Source organism: Aphis gossypii, chromosome 1 (genome assembly GCF_020184175.1).
Source record: "Aphis gossypii isolate Hap1 chromosome 1, ASM2018417v2, whole genome shotgun sequence".
Classification (NCBI taxonomy): domain Eukaryota; kingdom Metazoa; phylum Arthropoda; class Insecta; order Hemiptera; family Aphididae; genus Aphis; species Aphis gossypii.
In genome coordinates, this window is record NC_065530.1 from 34,604,468 (window position 1) to 34,623,271 (window position 18,804).

Genomic DNA, 18,804 nt, shown 5'->3' on the forward strand with positions numbered 1-18,804 from the left:
AAGAGTTGACTATTTCGTTTTTTTATACTGAGTTTTATTTAAAAAGTATTGATATTAAAATATTAGAGTGCTCGGAGAATTTATTACCCGTACAGAAATATTTATCCCTTGTCCATCCGGTCACTTTTGCGAATTTATATACGAACGGTCGTTAAAATTTTAGGAAACAAAAACCTAACAAACCTATTTTTAATCATATCCATCCCAGGCTCCGAGCCATATTATTTTAATAATACATTATTATTCATACTCCTTCATGCCCTGCGCAATTATAAGTAACTATATATAATATATTATTATACATACACGGAACCATTCCCGAGCCGAATTTCGCATTTGGTATATTTTTTTTTTTACAATTAATATTTATGCATGTGATTAAGACGAATACGCTCAATCTATTATAACAAAATTTGTGACGGATTCGACCTATTATTCTTTCAACGAGATATAGGGTTTTTCCCACGAGGTCGTTTTTATCATCGGACATGGTGTGCTCTTTATTACGCCTAGCTTATGAATATATGCAAGTTTCCGGGTGTCCCGAGTCCCGGCCGTCGCTGGATTATTAATCGTACAGTATATATATATATGTATATAATATTACATATATTTGGGATACCTACGGCGCAAGAGGATTTCGGTTCCTGTAAATGTGTACGTTGCATTATTAATTAAACAGTAGGTACGCGTGGCATAACGATATTTCCTACCCACGGAATGCGAAATCCAAAGGATAAACCTACTAGCCGTTGTTATTATTTATTTTGGACGCACCGCAAAGCGCACGTACCGCTAGCCAACATTTTTAATGTAAGACACTTGTATTTACCGACAATGTTTGTGCTTTCAGATGATAAAAAAAAAGAAGTGATTTCTATATAGTATTTGAAACAGACTAATATGTGACTTAATGTGTAGGAAAGAATATTTAATTTAAACTGTTTATTCAATCGTTGAGACGTTACGTGATAATTTTTTTTAGAGTTTTTACATTTTATAAATTAATAAAAATAAGCAATAGTGGTCGATCAAACGTAATCTGAGTTAAATATTAACGTCCAAACTATATTAATTATTGAACCAATATAGCTTAAGGTTTTAAGCATTATAGTATTAAAAACATTATTTTTAGACGGGCAGAGTCATTAGAGCCAAATAATTTAACTAGTGCCCCGTCAAAAAACTATAAAAAAATCTTTACGTATACAAAATATTATATACGATTTCGTATTAATATTATATTTCAGGAAAAATTGCAGAATTCGTTCAGACAAGCGACGACCAAAATAAGTGCAACAATTGGTCTTGGGTTACCAAGGACAGATAATAACGAGCCAATGCCTATCGTAGGGGACGACATGACAACCATCAACGCAGAAGATATGATGACAACCATCGATGCGGACGCAGTTACCGATAACGACGACGACTGATTTTCTTTTTTTCATTTCAACGATGTACGATGACCAAGTACAAATTATATTATTATACGAGATACAGGATTTTAGGTTGTGATGTTATATATACAATAAATAATAATAATGACGCAATCTTCCGAGTCCCGTAAAAATGGAAAAATAATAATTGTATATACATGATCAATATAAAATCGGTCAGTTTTTTTTTCTTTTCTTTTTTCTGTGTTCTTTATTTTATTATGTACGACCTGTCCCATTTGTTGTCAACACGCTGATGTACTATGAATAACTACTCAATGTATATGCATACAAAAATGCATTTTTGCACTTAACGAATTCACAAAACGTACCAACAAACTTCAAACATAGTACCAAATTTCTTACATACACGTGAAAAATAATAAAAATCATATGCAAGACATTAAAAGTAAAAAAATTATAGAATACAGGTTTTAGAATTAATTATTCTCCAGTGGAATACAAACATTTAAAATTCCGAGCAACACACAGTTTCTATTCTCCCTGAAAAGTTGAAAAAAAAAGATTGACCATGATGGTTCTTAGACAACGATTTATTACCGCGGCAAAGATACAGCAATATATCAATAAATTTTCTTGTCAGCGGTTGCCATAACCACCATAACATTTTCAAAAAAAGGTCGTTATTCAAACCTACACAGTTTTCCAAAATTCAAACCGTTTAATACAGCATACACTGATATGTTTTAATAACCCACACATTTATCTAAAATAACATTTTGATTTAAAACACACACAAGTTTTCATATTTAGTCAAAATTACAAAATCATAAGCAATGAAATTAATTTAGTAGAATATTTGAAAACATTATGTTGTAAATGTAAATGTTCTGTAAATGTATACCAAATTTAATTCGTATAACTACTACAAATACTTTATTTTATCTTATTACCTACCTATATATTGAATTATTTTTAAATGCAACTATTTGTAATTAACATTAAAATTATAAAATTTCATTTATTGAATTATTTATTATACATCAAATATATTTTATATATTATTCAGTATTTTTCATATTTATTCTTTTTTTTAGATATATTTACAGTTTTATAGATCTAAATCAATTTAAAAATAATTTAATTAATTATATTGAACAAATTAATATTGATTATGATCGGTCATTGTTTATTTTTAACTCAAATTTTATACTTACTAAATTAAAAAAATTAACACGTTTGTATTCAAAATATTTCTAATAACTCTGAAGTCAAAATTCTACAAGAAAAAATTTTCAATATTAATTTTTAAATTTTTAATCTATAAATTGTTACCAAAAATAGTTTGAAAGCTAAATAACAACTATTATAATTTATCAAAATATAAATAATACCTAGTTACTATTTAAAATCATACGATTAAAGTGAAATAATAAATATTACTATCTTCATAAAAATTATAATTAGGTAAATAAAATATTTATATTGAAAATAAGTAATGAGTTAATGTGTTTATGTAAATAGCTAATTGCTATACGTTGAACTATTAAAGAAACTTTAATAAGAAACCCTACTATTCTAAATTAATTGAGGTCTAACCTAGATGACATAAAAAGGATTACTGTTATCTTTATGCTTATTGAATTTTTGAAAACTCGATGGTAGATGCATTTTTTTGTTAGGAAAAATTATTTGAAAAATAACATAATAACTTTCTGACGTCCAGCTATGTTTTATTTTTATAACATTTAAAATGTTCATAATTTATGAGATGTGAATATTATGGGCATCTTATTTTGTTAAGTTCACTTTATTTTTGTACTTAAAACAATTTAGTCAGAGTTTCATTGAAATTTATTAGGTAGATATGCAGTAAATTCATTTTATAACTAATTACGCTGTTTTCACTTGTATTATATTAGTATATTAAAATAGCATACATCTTATAGCTTAATTAATGTATTATTATGTATTATAGATCTACTTTAGGATAAGGAAATTAATTTAACATTGGTAATAATAATATAATTTTATTATTATCATATATTTAATTGTATTTTTTTTATCTGCTGTCGGATAAAACAAGATGAATTGAATTACACACAACCATTTTATCCCAAGTTAAATTGCGTCCCAGGCTTAAATAACTATCGGTTACCATAATATTATTAATATAATGATAATGACATATTACAAAGATAATGGTTGTTTATTTTTATCTTTACTACAGAACAAAATTATTGGCAATTTAAAATTCTGAGCGAAATTATAAATATATTGATTTTACAATAATGTACCTACATAATATTTCTTTTCCGAATGTCATAAACTCATACGAGTAAACTTTGGAGCAGTAAAAAATTCTTTGATTTTCTACTTTGAAGGTGGTTGGGTGATATCTAGTAAAAAATTGGATCTAGTTAGTACTCTGAAGAGGTCGACAACTATAAATTCTAAGAAATTTTCAAACTGGGAAAAACATAAAAATAAAAAATGGGAATTTTTACGCAAAACTAGTTTGTTGTTTGTCAACAACGAATAACTATTTATTGCAGTAACTTGAAATAATAACAGGATAATTATTTTTAATTGTCATAATATGTATTTTTGCGCCCCTTTGTATAAGTAATTTTAATTCCACATTTTTTATGTTACTTTAAAAACTATTAGTCGTAGAAACTTAAAATAGTACACTTTAACTTTAATTATCATTACTATATTTAATGAAATAATCAAAAAAAATTAATTGATTTTAAGCTGTTTAAAAACATTTTAAATTTTAAATATAAATTTTTTTCAGTGTTGATTAAAATATTTAGGCTCTATAACAAAGCTTAAAAGTCTAATACAAAATACCTCATAATTTTTTCTTATAGCTATGTAAAATATTTTTGATACATAATCCTAATTTTTATTTTTATGTTTGCATTTTGAAGATATTGGATATTTAACAAAAAATGATGATTTTTAGTTATTTTGTTGTAATTCAAATGTATAATACTCAAGGAAACTTAAAACTTTTACCTACCGTATATTACTATATGTCTATATACAACTATACACAACGATAATTTAAAAATATTTTAATAAATTTTAAAATTTTAAGCTATTGCTTAAACTAAACTCAGAACCTAATAACACCAGTCAATATTGACTCAAAATTTAATATATTATATTACACCAAAATATTAATTGTTAATTACCTAATAATATAATTAACACAATGTTTTCGGGAAAATTTAATTCAATCTAGGTACTGAATTACTAATAGTAAAATAAATTGCTATAATAGCAATATAATTATATAATAAGTACATTATCTTTAGTAATATAGGTGATAGATATCTCCTAACAGAATAATTTTTCAGTGATTTACTCAACGATGAGTTACAGTCAACGGCTACTGTCCAACAAAATAGTTACCTAATTTCCTATTTTCATCTTTAATTTATAAGAATCAAAATTCATCTCCTTTAAAAAAAATTATAATCATCAATGTATACAATATAATTTAACTTTTCTCAGTTTTTCGCAATATCGTAAAGTCAATACTACGAATAGTATTCTAATTCATCTTTATAAACCTTAATGATATTAATTTTATAAAAATAGTATTTCATTATAAAATCTATAATTTTTAGCACAAAATTTTTCAAAATGTTTTAAAATGTATTTTACATACTATTGGTAGTATATTTAATTAAATAGGAATGAAAAATAGAAGTGTCTCTAATTATTATTAATTATTATTATTATTATTAGTATTATACTCTACAAGCAGGGAAAAATTATTCGTTAAAAAATGTAATTGGATTATAATATAGTACCAATCACAATTTATTATTTTACTAAAAAATTGGAGTTATCTTTATATATTATTTTACAATATTTAGTCTATTTGTCTAATAATAAGAAAATAATATTTAATCAATCGCAGTTATTCGTTAGTACCCCAACTACATTTTTTTCTGTTTGATTGCCAAGAATACAATAAATACTTATAACTGGTTTGTCTACAAAAAATTTATCACAGTTTTACTAAACTATAGTGTTTGTATTTCCAACAGTCTTAACATAAACACAGAACCGACAACCTATAGATACGATTCTGAAGTTACAGTTTAAACAAAATTAACTAGGTAAGTACTATATATATTATATATACATATATAAAATACTTAATGTATCAAATATTGGTTAATATGTTTTAAATTTTTGAATAAATGTACCTAGATAACGTCAAATTGTCATAAACTAATAAACTAATATATTGGACTTAAGTCAGTATATTATAATTAAGTATATAATATTGTTAATTTTATGGATACAGACATTTAAGTTAAGATTTAGGTACTAGTTATTTGCAATACCTAACCTTTATAATCGTAAAAATACTAAGTATAAGTGATAAAAAAGTTTCATCAAAAATAACTCTCCAGAATTAATAAAGTATATAATTTGATATAATTTTATTGATTTTCGATGACCATAGGTTCAAATTTTAATTTTAATTTAAACTTAAAACATAACGATGAGTTAAGTCTAAGTAATATAATATTGTAATAAGTCATAAAACTCGATGAAATAAAAATTAATATTTTCAGATAGCCTAAACCTCACAACATACTAAGACAGCTATACATACAATAAATTCTAAGGATTAACTATACAAATCTAACTCATTCTTAAATGAAAACTGAAGTATTACAAAAATGTACCAGCTACGAAGTTTCAATGAACATTTTGTTTTTAAATAATACATTTTTAAAATATCTAACACACTTTGTACCGTGTACTCGAAGGTACCTAATCTAACCTAACTAAATCATAATTACGAATACAAAAAAAAATGTTAACTTTACTGTATACCTATACAACTTATCTATTGCATGTGGTATTAAATTTCTAAATCCTAAAATCAAAATATTAATTATTAGCTGAATATATTTCGTACAAATAGTATAAATAATGATAATGATTAAATAATGTTATCAGGTCATGTAAGCTCTTATTAAAGATTACAGAATCATAGAAGACGCTAAAATGTCTTATTAATTGAAACAATTTTTAAAAATTCCTTACCTCATAAATTGTATATGATTAATAATTATTGATTGGTACAATCTGTATCAGGATACAATTTTTATACTTCATTTTTTTTTCTTGAAAAAATTTGTTTTATTTCACATCAGCTATAATACTCTGAAATCTTAATACTTCTAAGAAAAAAAAATATTTACTTATTTCGTTTTACAATAAATAAAATGTACTGTATTTCATTGATATAAATTTGACGTTTTCATAGATATGTTGTCATGTTGAGTTTGGGGTATTATAACTGAGCAATTGACAGAAGGATTTACTTCATATTCGTTTGGCTTTATGCGTTAAGCCCAAGGCCGTATATGTAGGTCCATGCGATGCGGAACCCCTTAGGTGAAAATGGGGTTGAAAACCAAAATTATTTCAATCATTATAAAGATATAATAAGATAATCATTTTTTTCTTACACCATTAGAAAAATGTTAAGACGCATATTAAGTTATGACATAAGTATTACAATCAATAACATACGACGGTCGTCATAAAATAATTATATTATATAGGTACGTCTATAACACAATAAAAGTGAAATATATAAACTAAAATTAAAACACATTTTGGACCTACTAAAAATATGCTAGACACGATCTCGGTTAAACCCGATTATAGTATTATTTTCAATTACCAAATAAAGAACACACAGTTTTTGTAAAATTTAAAATATTTGTTGACAACACAAACTCAATAAAATATTGCTAAAATATTACCAAACCTTACGAAGATCAATTTTGTATTAAGTATTATAAAGATATTTGATAACCACGTATTTTTAAGTACATACCTTCAGAATGTATGCGTAGTACGTACATATAAAACACAAAAAAATCTTTTTAAAAAAATGTTAAATGTTTCAAACCATAATAATATAATAATCGACAAACGAAAATTAAAATCGATAAAACCGATATTCAGTTGGAGAAAAAATTAAATTTTAGTAAGAAAAATAAAATTATAACTTCTCGGGTTATGAATAATACAAAACATAAAAAGTAATAATACAAACTTATATGCCGATTTCAATACAGCAAACATTTAAAGACTTCAAATACAAAATAATATAAATAGGTATACGGATGAGTAGCTGTAAAATGATCATTTTTCAATTTTTGACGTTGCGTTTTATTTTTAAAATATTAAGTCTAAACTTAAATGTACATTTCACTTGATGTTAAGTTCGTTCAGTACTTATACTAATATAAGTATGTGTACTGTGTATATATATTCTAGAGTACAATGCTTTGTCTTGTGAAACCCCTTTACTTTACTTTCCTCGGTCGTTCTACAGCTTCACATATAAATTTTCCTTGAAATATTTAGTGTCCATAAAATGTTTATGGTTGTAAATGCATATAATGTATTACAAAATATTAAAATATTAGATAATTATCACTATATAAAATATAAATAATTAAAAATATATGCTCCCAACAGATCTGCACAATATACTCAACAGTCACTTCACACTATACACTTATAATGGAATTCAAAATTTAAAATGCAACGATTTGTGCTAAAAACTTTTCTTGACATTAAAACGTATTGTCAGCAAAACTGTTTTTTACGAGCTATAAAAGTACTCAATACGTTTGCTGAAGTGAAACAATTTTGGGTTGCTTATGACCAACATTATTTTCGCATAACATGTTCATGTGAAAATAGTATTTGAGCTTATACATTTTGCTTTTTCCTCATTTATTCTATGTAGGTATTACTTATTATACATACCGACTAACGTATCAAAAAAATATGTGTAGGTATCTAATATTATCAACTCCTTGTCTCTCATACTGTCTAACACAAAACGCATGTTCTATATTTTTACCTATAAAATATAGTAATATAGTACCCAGAGAACTATAAAATGGAAATATATACAATATCTAATATGTATTTATTATATACTAGATTACTAGAATATACTAGAAACCCGGTATTACTGTAATAATTCGTTCGAAATCTGTTTGGTGGTTATAATATAATAATTAACATTAAAATTGACATTTAATTGCGTTTGACATATTTTTTAAAGCGTAATAAAATAAATAATAAACTACTTTTATGCACAAAATTTCCACCTGCTCTCATGGACGACTTGAGACGGCCCGAATTTCCCCGAAACGCTTCCCTGCAGTGGCAGGTGTGAACGGACGACAAGAAATAAATCAATCGATAGTCTTATTAGTAAACCGTCAAATTCTCTTTTAATGATGATCATTAGCTATTAGTTGCTCAGCAGATACGATCCGCGGTCGGTCATCGTGTAAATATAATAACATGTCGCTGTTCAAAATGTCTTTGGCATTACTGATAGTGACGTTGTTCATCTTCAAGAGTTCACAATCATTCATGTTCGATCAATGTGGTCCTCGTCACACGAACCTAACCCAAGAATGTGTGGGGAAATTTATAATAGAGACTCTGGTTAAAGTCACAGAAGATCCAGAGAATTTCATCACATCAAACGTGAGTGTATTGTATACTTATATTGTATAATATCGTATGTTCCTCAATAAATATAAGATGTATTTATTCAACGTACAAAAACTATGCTGTTTAGGTGAAACTTTATGATTTTTAAATGAAAAAGGGTAGATAAGTGAGTACCAGTCTACGACTGTACATTAAAAATCGAGAGGGCCACTATTATCAGTGTGTTAAATTTGAATTCAATGATTTATCATTTTATACGAAAAACAATTCTGAGCGGAAACAGCCTATTAGACTTTATCACCAAATGATAGTGTTTTTTTTATATAGCTATTAAAGTATTTTTTTCGCCTACTTTAAGTATTTTAGTAGGTTAATATAATTTTTTCAAAAATATTATACTTATTACATTATTAATGTTTAACTATTTTAATAATATAAATTTATTCCATATTATATCAACTTATAAAACACAAAATTTAATAAAATATTTAATATTTCTGTAAATACTATGAGATAGTAAAAAATAGATTCAGGGCGCCTATAAAATTTAATATTTTTAAAAAAATCAAATGTTCTTGCATATAATAAAATTTATAAGAAAATGTTATCATTTTGTTTAAATAAGTAATTTCATCCAAATTGGAAGTTAAGATGTCTATAAAAAATAATTGTCATTATACATTTATTAAATTTTATAATGTCAGTATGTCAGTATGAACTACTTATGAAGAATCGTATGTTCAATTTTCAAAACTTTTGTAGGATCTTATAGTAAATTTTCAAGAATTTTGACTTAATAAAGAATTTTTATCGACAGTTAAAAAAAACTGATAAAAATTGAAAACGACGTATGTCTACAAATAACTCAGAAACAATTAAAAAAGTTTAGAAACTTTATATAATTTTATATAATAAAAATGATAGTATAAACATTTAGTGAAAATTTCAAATATCAAATACAATAAAATCGTAGCCTAAATTTATGAGTAAATAACAAATTATCACTTTAAAAATTAAGAAAAATATATAGGTATGAATATAAATATTTTGTTTTTACAAAAATTTTATATTCAATAATGTATTAATTAAATTTTTAACGAGTTAAAATTCAATCTCAAAATGTCGTACATATAGAAATATGAATACAAAACAAAAAATATTTAGTATACTCAACTACACACCTACATCATAACAAATATTGAACAATTAATTAGAGTATTAAAATTAAAATACTCAATCACTATTATATTATTTATCATTAGCAATGGATATTATTCTGTTTATAAGACCAGCTAAAGCATGATTTGATTTTTGTGAATTGATATAGAATATAAAATGTTAAGCATTTATTTTACTATTATGTGTAAGTAATTTAAGTTACACAAAAAAATTTTTTTTTAACCCAAAAATCAACTTAAATATCGATTAATGCGGCTTTTAATTATTTTTTGAGTATTTAATGCGTACAATTATAATACTTGATTAATTTAAATTTAAATATTTAATTGCGCATCATCTGTAAAGCTACGTTTTTACATATTTTTAAATAAATTACTTCCCGATAGACATATTACAACGATGATCAATGTACATTATTGTATTTTATAGCAATTGAATAACGAAAGTGGAACGACCATGCGATTTATCAAGCTGAAATTCGATAACGATACAATGGGTATAGATCAACGCTACGAAATCGACGAAAGTAGATCGTGGGAATCAGGAAACTTTTGGGATCAATTGGTATACGCCTTCAAAAGACTGACCAATTACAGTAACGATCACGGAATTCTATTGTCCCTCCCGCAATGGTCAAAAACATTTCCACCTGTCACAGTCGTTGACGAGAACGACATTTTCCAAGTGGTTAATGAAAGTGAGTATAAATACATTTTTGATATAACTTATAGACGAATAAAAACGAACTTTAAAATTAACATATTATTGAACCTTCAAAAACATAGCGGAAATCACTTATTAGTTATAACCTTTTCAAATATCAGAGATAAAATTTATTTAGAAAACAAAAATTTAAAAATAATACTTGCATGGCTTAATCGTAGTATTATAAGTATCAAATAACACCTTTGCACCATAGATTTTTGATTTTTAATATTTTATACTTTTATTGGGTTCATTTGAAATAACTAAATAATACCTACCTATATTATTGCCATCTGCACTACTTAGGTATATATACAATTTTTATTCATTCGTTGATTTATACGCGTGGTTAAGCATGTAATTTCTAACCCAATTGCTTAACCAGATGTATAATATGTTTTACTATTTTACTACAATATTAAATAATAAAATATTTGCAAGAGAATATCATGTTAATGTTAAAAATTGAATTAATATAATTTCAGTAAAATGGACATGATCCGTATACGTGGAATTATAGAGAGTAAAATATATTTTATCAAACGTTTTTGAAATGACTAGGATAGTTTAAAAGCTATAATTACGACTATTATTTCAAGATGAGGTAAACATTTGGTTTTTACTAGTTGTAATGTAAATTTGGACAGTTGAAATATTAGGCACAAAAAAATTATACTGCATCATGATTTCTACAATTATTAACCAATATACCTAATACTAAAATTATTCTAAATAATTATTATATCTAAATGTATAACATACCTATTAATATATTATATAGAAACATACGCATATCTAAAATATTACAAAATAGGTAGGTACTTATATGAACAATGTTTAGCAATTCGTTTATGTGGATTTAACAAAAATATTTGTTTCCCGATTTTTTATTTTAGTATAAGTATTTTTAAATTTCAATTAATAAATTTAAAAAAAAAATTTTTAACTTACAAATAAAATCGAAATAATTCGCAGTGGACTAATCGAAATTTTTATAAAATTAAGAGAATTTAAAATATCAGAACGAAATAATGTAGGTTTATATTTGAAGTCATTTTATTTATATAGATTTATCATTTGAATTACCTATCGATTACCTGTGTATTTCATAAATCAGTGTCAAATTAAATAATTCTATACAAATTCAAATACAAGTATTATGTTCGGAATAAATAATTATATTATATTATAATGTATTAATTGCTTTATAAAATACATATAATCATCAAATAGAATTATCATTTTAAAGAAATCTGGCTAAGAAAGTTCTAAACCCTATTTATTCTGAGAAATATTCATAACTTCATTTACAACATCATATAATTTATATATTATATGTATATTGTAAATACATAATATAATACTTTTGACTTGCTATGAAAACAAAATTTAAAGCCAAAAACCTTAAAATTACCTTACTCCATCCTTAACTTTTGATAAGATACTATAATATGTATAATACGCGCATTCAAAAACTCAGTAGTTGTTAAATAAAAATTCCAAAATTATTTGATTATGATTAAGCCACATTTTTAAGTGGTAGTAAAGAAATTGTATGTGAAACAAAGTTTTAATATTCAATTTAAATGTTTAAACTTATAGTTCAATTAACGTTATTAATATCAGAAAAAGAAACGCAACGTAGTGTGAAAAACTGACTAACAATATTTCCAAATTCACAATACATTTACAAAATTTACATCTATGTATAACTAATAATACTATAATTACTATAATGTAAGAGCTAATTCTTAAATAGACAAATTCAAAAATAAAGTTGTTGACACTGTGTTTTGTCCTCGGCCGATTTGAATTATCAAAATTCCACTGTAGTTTAATTCTTTTTAAACGATATTAAAAATTATTATTAAATATTAATAAAATAAACTGTGCGTCATGTAATTATATATAATATTATATCATTAGTTATATAATATTGTGAAAATAAAATATTGTTCGTGTATCAATATATCATCATGATGTAAGTAAAAATACTTAATAACAAGAAAAAGACAAATTTAACAAATTGGAATATTTTCATCACTTTTGCCTTTTGTTATACAAAACTTTTTATATGCGCCATATTACTACTATCTCGCAGTACCTTCACTATAATAACAAAATATACATTGTGTACTGAAATATTTTATTTCATCTTTCAACTTTATAATGCAAGAGAACTTTTCACTGCATCCTATATAGATTTCATATTAATAATTATTTTGACAATTTGTCATGATTCAATAGGTATACGTATACCTAATAAATAATGACCCTTCATACGTCTAAAATTAACAGAGAGTTAAAAAAAATTTTAACATTTTAAAAATGGTAAGAATTACTAATCGATTCGTGTATAGATCGACTATAATAGGGTTTGTTATAGAGAGACTGATAAGTCATTTGTTCATCATTTTGTCACATCACTCATCAAATTTTTTTAATATCACCCTCCGATTGTTACCTAAAAATTATAATAATATATATTTCGGTTATTTGGCTGGTCGATATTTCATACTTGCCAAATTCTCATATTATTATGCGCAAGTATTAAAAACAAGAATCACATTAGCACACAGAGAGCATGATATTATATTTTAAATTAAAAATAATTATAAAACACAATAGGAGCAAAGATATATACAAAATATATATTACAAAAAAATTAAGTTTTAATATAATCACGTGTCATTTACACACGCTTATAATATATTAATACATAAATAATAGTACATAAACATATTCTAATAAAATGTATAAGCAGCACTATAGGTATCTTTCGCTATTGCAAAAAATATGTTTAATTTGTGTGCACCGCGAGCATTGATTTTATTTACTGATTATACGCTGACATCCATTGAATGAATGTTTTTTATATTTCTATAATTATAGTTATGTCACTACAGTTCATGCAAATGTGTTACCTATTGCTTCACATGAAAAAACTTTTAAAATCTAAAACAATAATAATGATTATATTCTATGTACCTATATACTCAAGCGATATTCTAACGAAGAAGTTAAAAGAATAGTGAGCAAAAAAATATCAAACGTTTTAATTGTTCACGAGATTGTTTTAATTTGTACTGATGTATACGATTGCATTAAACTATAATATAGGTATGTATTTTAAAATATAATAATATAATAAAACGTATTATACATTACGTATAGTTACGTAATATTGTTGTTAATCTGACGATAAATGCTAAATAATTAAAATAATTTGTTTGTTCTCTATTGACGTCAAATTCGAAGGAGTTAGTTTTGACGTTATAGTATATAAACGTAAATAATATAAGACAGATATTCTATTATATTATACTTACCTACAATCTACATATTTTATCATTAAAATTACCGCTCTAAAAACTGTATTCATTATATAGACATAATGCACACACACAAATGAATTTACATTGATTAACCACAAAATTACGATTATAATAATAATTTACCTACCTACTTAACAGGTGTCACAATAAAAATGTAATTTTGGCAGGGAAAAAAAACTAGAAAACACATTTAACTGTAAACTTTGCAAGACTGTTGTGGTATTTATTATAAAATATTACCTATATAACTTATAACTCATAAGCATTGAGTATTTCCGTTAAAAAAGCATATAAAAATATGAATACTATTTTATCAATTAGTCAATAATTTTGTTCATCGAAAAATCAAATAAAGCATAATAATTAATAAGTGTTTTATGCAGTTCAAATCAATTCCAACCATTCATTTGTTAGATAACAGTACCTACCTATAATTTTAACTAAAAAATAATTAACAATACTTACAATTTAAATTTATTATCATTTATGTCGCGATTGTTTTAATTTAAAAATTAAATATAATATTTTAGTTGCAAATAAATATTTTCTTTCAAAACAATTTATTTTTGAAGAAAATTTTCAAAATTTTTCATTTACTATTCAAATAATTGGTTCTTTCCTTTTGATTTTATACAGAAACAAATTATAAACAAATTCAATCTAACCACAACCATTTTAATATAACAAAGTATTTTGAATGACAGGTATCCTATGCAAATCGTAATGACGTAATTTTAAAAGCACTTTCAAAAAACTAAATATTGCTGTATTAGTATCATCCACAAATTATCTAATCTAATAATTTATATTTCGTGATAACTGACTATATAATTAGGCGCTAAACAAGGATAGATGTTATGAAAAAAAAAAACTGTAACTGTGGTGTATAAGTTATGATGTGGATAGTACCATTTACAATAAAAAAAAATACTGAATGGGTATAGGTAGTACAAACTACGTCAGAGTTGACAAAAATAACGATGTGATATCCTATAAAATATTGCGGGTTTGATAGAAAATGGTGAACAAAAAAAATAATAATAATAATAAACACTTAATAATATACGCGACTATACGAGTCACGACAATAATTGAACAACAAAAAAGCAGACTGTTTCGTACGTGCGTAAGTCTTGTTTTTGACTAAACCATTATAAAGTAAAATTTTTAGAAATGTTTCACCGTTTATAATATATTATATAGGTATTATATATATATACAAATTACATATATACTAACTCCAAAAATGATTCCAATAAGCCGACTCGTTTTCGAATATATATATATTCTTAATAAGTACAATAAGTAATAAACTATAATTTTAAAGTTTTAAGTGCAATAATCACTATAATCTACGTAGCTACTACTTACATTTCATTTCAGAAGCGTTATGTAATCAAAAGATATATAAACAGTATTATACCACACATCGATACCACTGGACCTAGTTAGGTGTCACACATATGAAACCGATCCATATTTCGAAACACACATAAATATTAAATATATAATCTGATATAATATTTACTAGCGCAAAAAAAGTTTGAGAACCTCATGTACATTTTACATACAACAAGAAGTGTTTTGACTATTTTCACTACTACTAAAATGTATGTTCTCACAGCGAACGAATCGTATAAAAGATAAAAATTTACCGAGTTAATCGTTGCCGTTTTATTTAGTCGGAAGCCATTTCAGCTAAAGTTCAACTATTGCACTATACATGTTCAGTCATATTTAAACATCCACTTTACCCAGACAAGATATATTTAAAAATATAAGCATGTACCTACTACCTACACGTATTGTCACGATTTCACGGTTAGTTAGATATATAATAATAATGGATAAGTTAAGCTCACCTATAATAATAGGTACCATATATTTTAGATTCTGAACGGAATGATGAATTTATTGATTCTACAATGATTTAATATATGTGTATTGTGTATGTGGTTTCAAAAAATGTGCAAGTAATTTTGTAGTAGTAAATTCAAAAAATGTTTAATACTTATTTCTAAATTCTAAGGTTAAAAAATTCAACACAAAGTTTTGGTTATAACGAAATTCAATATGAGACTATATAGTGTTACATTATTTTTCTTTCTATAACCAATAATACCTACCAAACAACATTTCAAGACAGAAATTTAAATAAATATATATAAATACCTACTATATATACCTTTATATTATTTTAGTATTCTCATTTTATTAAATAATATGTACTTCATTTGTCTACATTAAGAGGACTTTTTATCCGTATATATTGTACATAACGTCTCATTAACGTAGGATGTAGATACAATATTGTAAATTTGAAATTCATCAAAACCCATTTTATGCTGTTACTATTAATATTTGAATCAATTTACCTATTATAAAACTTAAAGGTAAGAATAGGTATTATCCAGGGCATTTCATTGGAACATCTCTTATCAATATTATAATTTTAAAGTTGTGATATTTTACATAACTACAATTCGCTTTAAAATGAAAATACTCATGTTAATTGCTAACGAAAATATTTCATATCCTTAAGACACATAATGACACTCATACATATGCATGATGACGTATATAAAATAGTAAATAAATGGGTAACAATAATATGTTTTATTAATTGATGTTTAACCCTCTCCTCTAGCAAACTTGCAAACTAGATACTAAATACATATACACAGTGCACACCTATATAAGAACACAATTAAATACGTATATAGGTACTTACCTACTTTAGTATCGTAGTCGTCACCTCCTCCCCGCCAGCTCCAACCACAAAACCGATTAGACAGCAACTGCAGATAAGCAGCTGCGCTCACCACCGCACAACTAATAGTACTAACACAAAGATTGCCATGGCGGTGCGACTTAGATTAAGTTTTTTTTTTTCACAGTGGTTTACCTAATTACAGGTCGAAGCAAGCATCCACACAAGAAGTACGCACTGCTATTTCCACTGCTGGCCACGTTCAAGTTCCTGGTAATCAAAGCACTGCTGGTGCCCATACTGATGGCTGTCATGATCATCAAGAAGATGATGGTGCTCGGCGTCATGGCACTGCCTACCCTGCTGACTATGTTACGGTTCTGTCGAAATCCCAACTTCGGGGGCTTCGGGTTCGGTGCCGGTAACTTGGTGGCTACAGGTGCCGTCGGCCCGGTAGGCCAAGCAGCCGCGTTCGCGCCGCTCACCGCCGACATATCGGGTGACTACTCTTCGTACGTGCAACAATCGGCCGCTGCGTCCCAGCAGAACAACGCCTACAAGGACTACTCTAAGAATTTGATGGACGCCATGAAGACGACGTACCAAAGACGATGAAATCGTCGTCGAAAAATCACGTGCGATCACGTCACAGTTAACATTGTCATCATTAGGTACCTATGGTTGATGCACTAATCCCCTGCAGCCTCCATCCATCAACATTTGCAAAACTTGAATACCCATTACTCGCATTATGTTATATAAATACCTTATCCTGTTATAAAAGACATCATCCAACACGTTCATAACAAATCGCACTACTTTAATAACATTTTGTTTCCTACATTAGCGGTCTAATATATTATATTTTTCTTCCAAAATAACCTTCAGCTTCCGAATGATTTCCTAAACTGATGATTTATTTTTCGTATTTCCATTTAATTTCAAAAAGTACATACCAGTTAAAGGTAATTATACCTACTACTTAGAGCCAATTAAGATTCGAAAACTCGCTTTTTGGCTCAATGATGGTCGATGGGTATTCTTAAAATAACTTTACAACATCTTACTCACCTTACTTTTGATAGTTAGGTATATTATCATACGTTATAATATTAATGAATTCCAAAGTATTAAACTTTGACTTGGTTTATTTTTCCAAGTAACAGAAAAAAATAGGTAGTTATACCTAATAAAAATACTGTGGCATGATTTACCTATACTTATTTAAGCAAAATAACTACGCCATACGCATAGGTATATATATGTACTTATATACCTAATCTGATAAATGATTAATAATGACATCAGTTTAGAGCGCAAGATCGAAATATTAGATTCTTTTTTTCAAATGTACCATTCCTCTCACACGCCCTCATTAATGAAACTCATTTGCATCGACACTTTACTTAATTAATCGTTTTACATAATAATATTAATAAGTAGGAATATTAAAATAGGTTAGCGCCTACACATTTATAAATCATGAAATATTTTATTTATATTCTTGGGTAGTGGGTAGATACATTTGTTCTTTTATTTATTATTATTTCATAAGTCTTATACAATAATTTATTGATAATGGACAGTGGTAATATTTTGACTAAGTCTACAACAATAGCTTTAAAACGTGTTGTGTCTTATTATTGTAATTAAAATTGTATTATCTATTTTTCGTTTATAAAATAAAATTGTGTGAAGACCAATCATCAATTCCCACCTCGAGCCTATACATACCTACGTAATACACGTAGGTTTCCGGCTAAATTCAAACCTAGATATTAGATAGATGGTACGCCGTTTGGATATGTTAAAAGACACACCACGTTATATATATTCCTTAAACCACTACATAAGTACATAATATAGTTGATGATATGTTTTTTCATTTTAAGTTGAATTATAATTTATAGAATATCATATATATTATACCATTACAAAGTTG

General features: G+C 26.0%; 2 protein-coding genes across 5 annotated transcripts in view; both read left to right on the plus strand.

Annotated features, from left to right (window-relative positions):
* Positions 1-1,635, plus strand: part of LOC114125179 (TWiK family of potassium channels protein 18-like) — a 29,299-nt gene extending 27,664 nt beyond the window's left edge. For both annotated transcript variants that reach the window (XM_027988710.2, XM_027988711.2), the window contains one exon: positions 1,251-1,635. In XM_027988710.2, the coding sequence (XP_027844511.2) occupies positions 1,251-1,436 (186 nt within the window). In that variant the 3' untranslated portion in view covers positions 1,437-1,635. The remainder of the gene's footprint in view (positions 1-1,250) is intronic.
* Positions 1,636-5,335: 3,700 nt separating this feature from the next.
* On the plus strand, positions 5,336-18,800 carry LOC114125182 (uncharacterized). Of its 3 annotated transcripts, XM_050198686.1 has the most exons (4): positions 5,336-5,539; positions 6,005-8,966; positions 10,542-10,809; positions 17,050-18,800. In XM_050198686.1, exons 2-4 carry the CDS (start codon positions 8,778-8,780, stop codon positions 17,475-17,477), a joined length of 885 nt encoding a protein of 294 aa, XP_050054643.1. In that variant the 5' UTR covers positions 5,336-5,539; positions 6,005-8,777; the 3' UTR covers positions 17,478-18,800. The 3 variants fall into 3 exon arrangements, with proteins under 3 accessions (XP_050054643.1, XP_027844516.1, XP_027844517.1); XM_027988715.2 differs by having other exon boundaries at positions 5,336-8,966; XM_027988716.2 differs by having other exon boundaries at positions 5,339-8,966; positions 17,068-18,800.
* Positions 18,801-18,804: the final 4 nt, after the last annotated feature.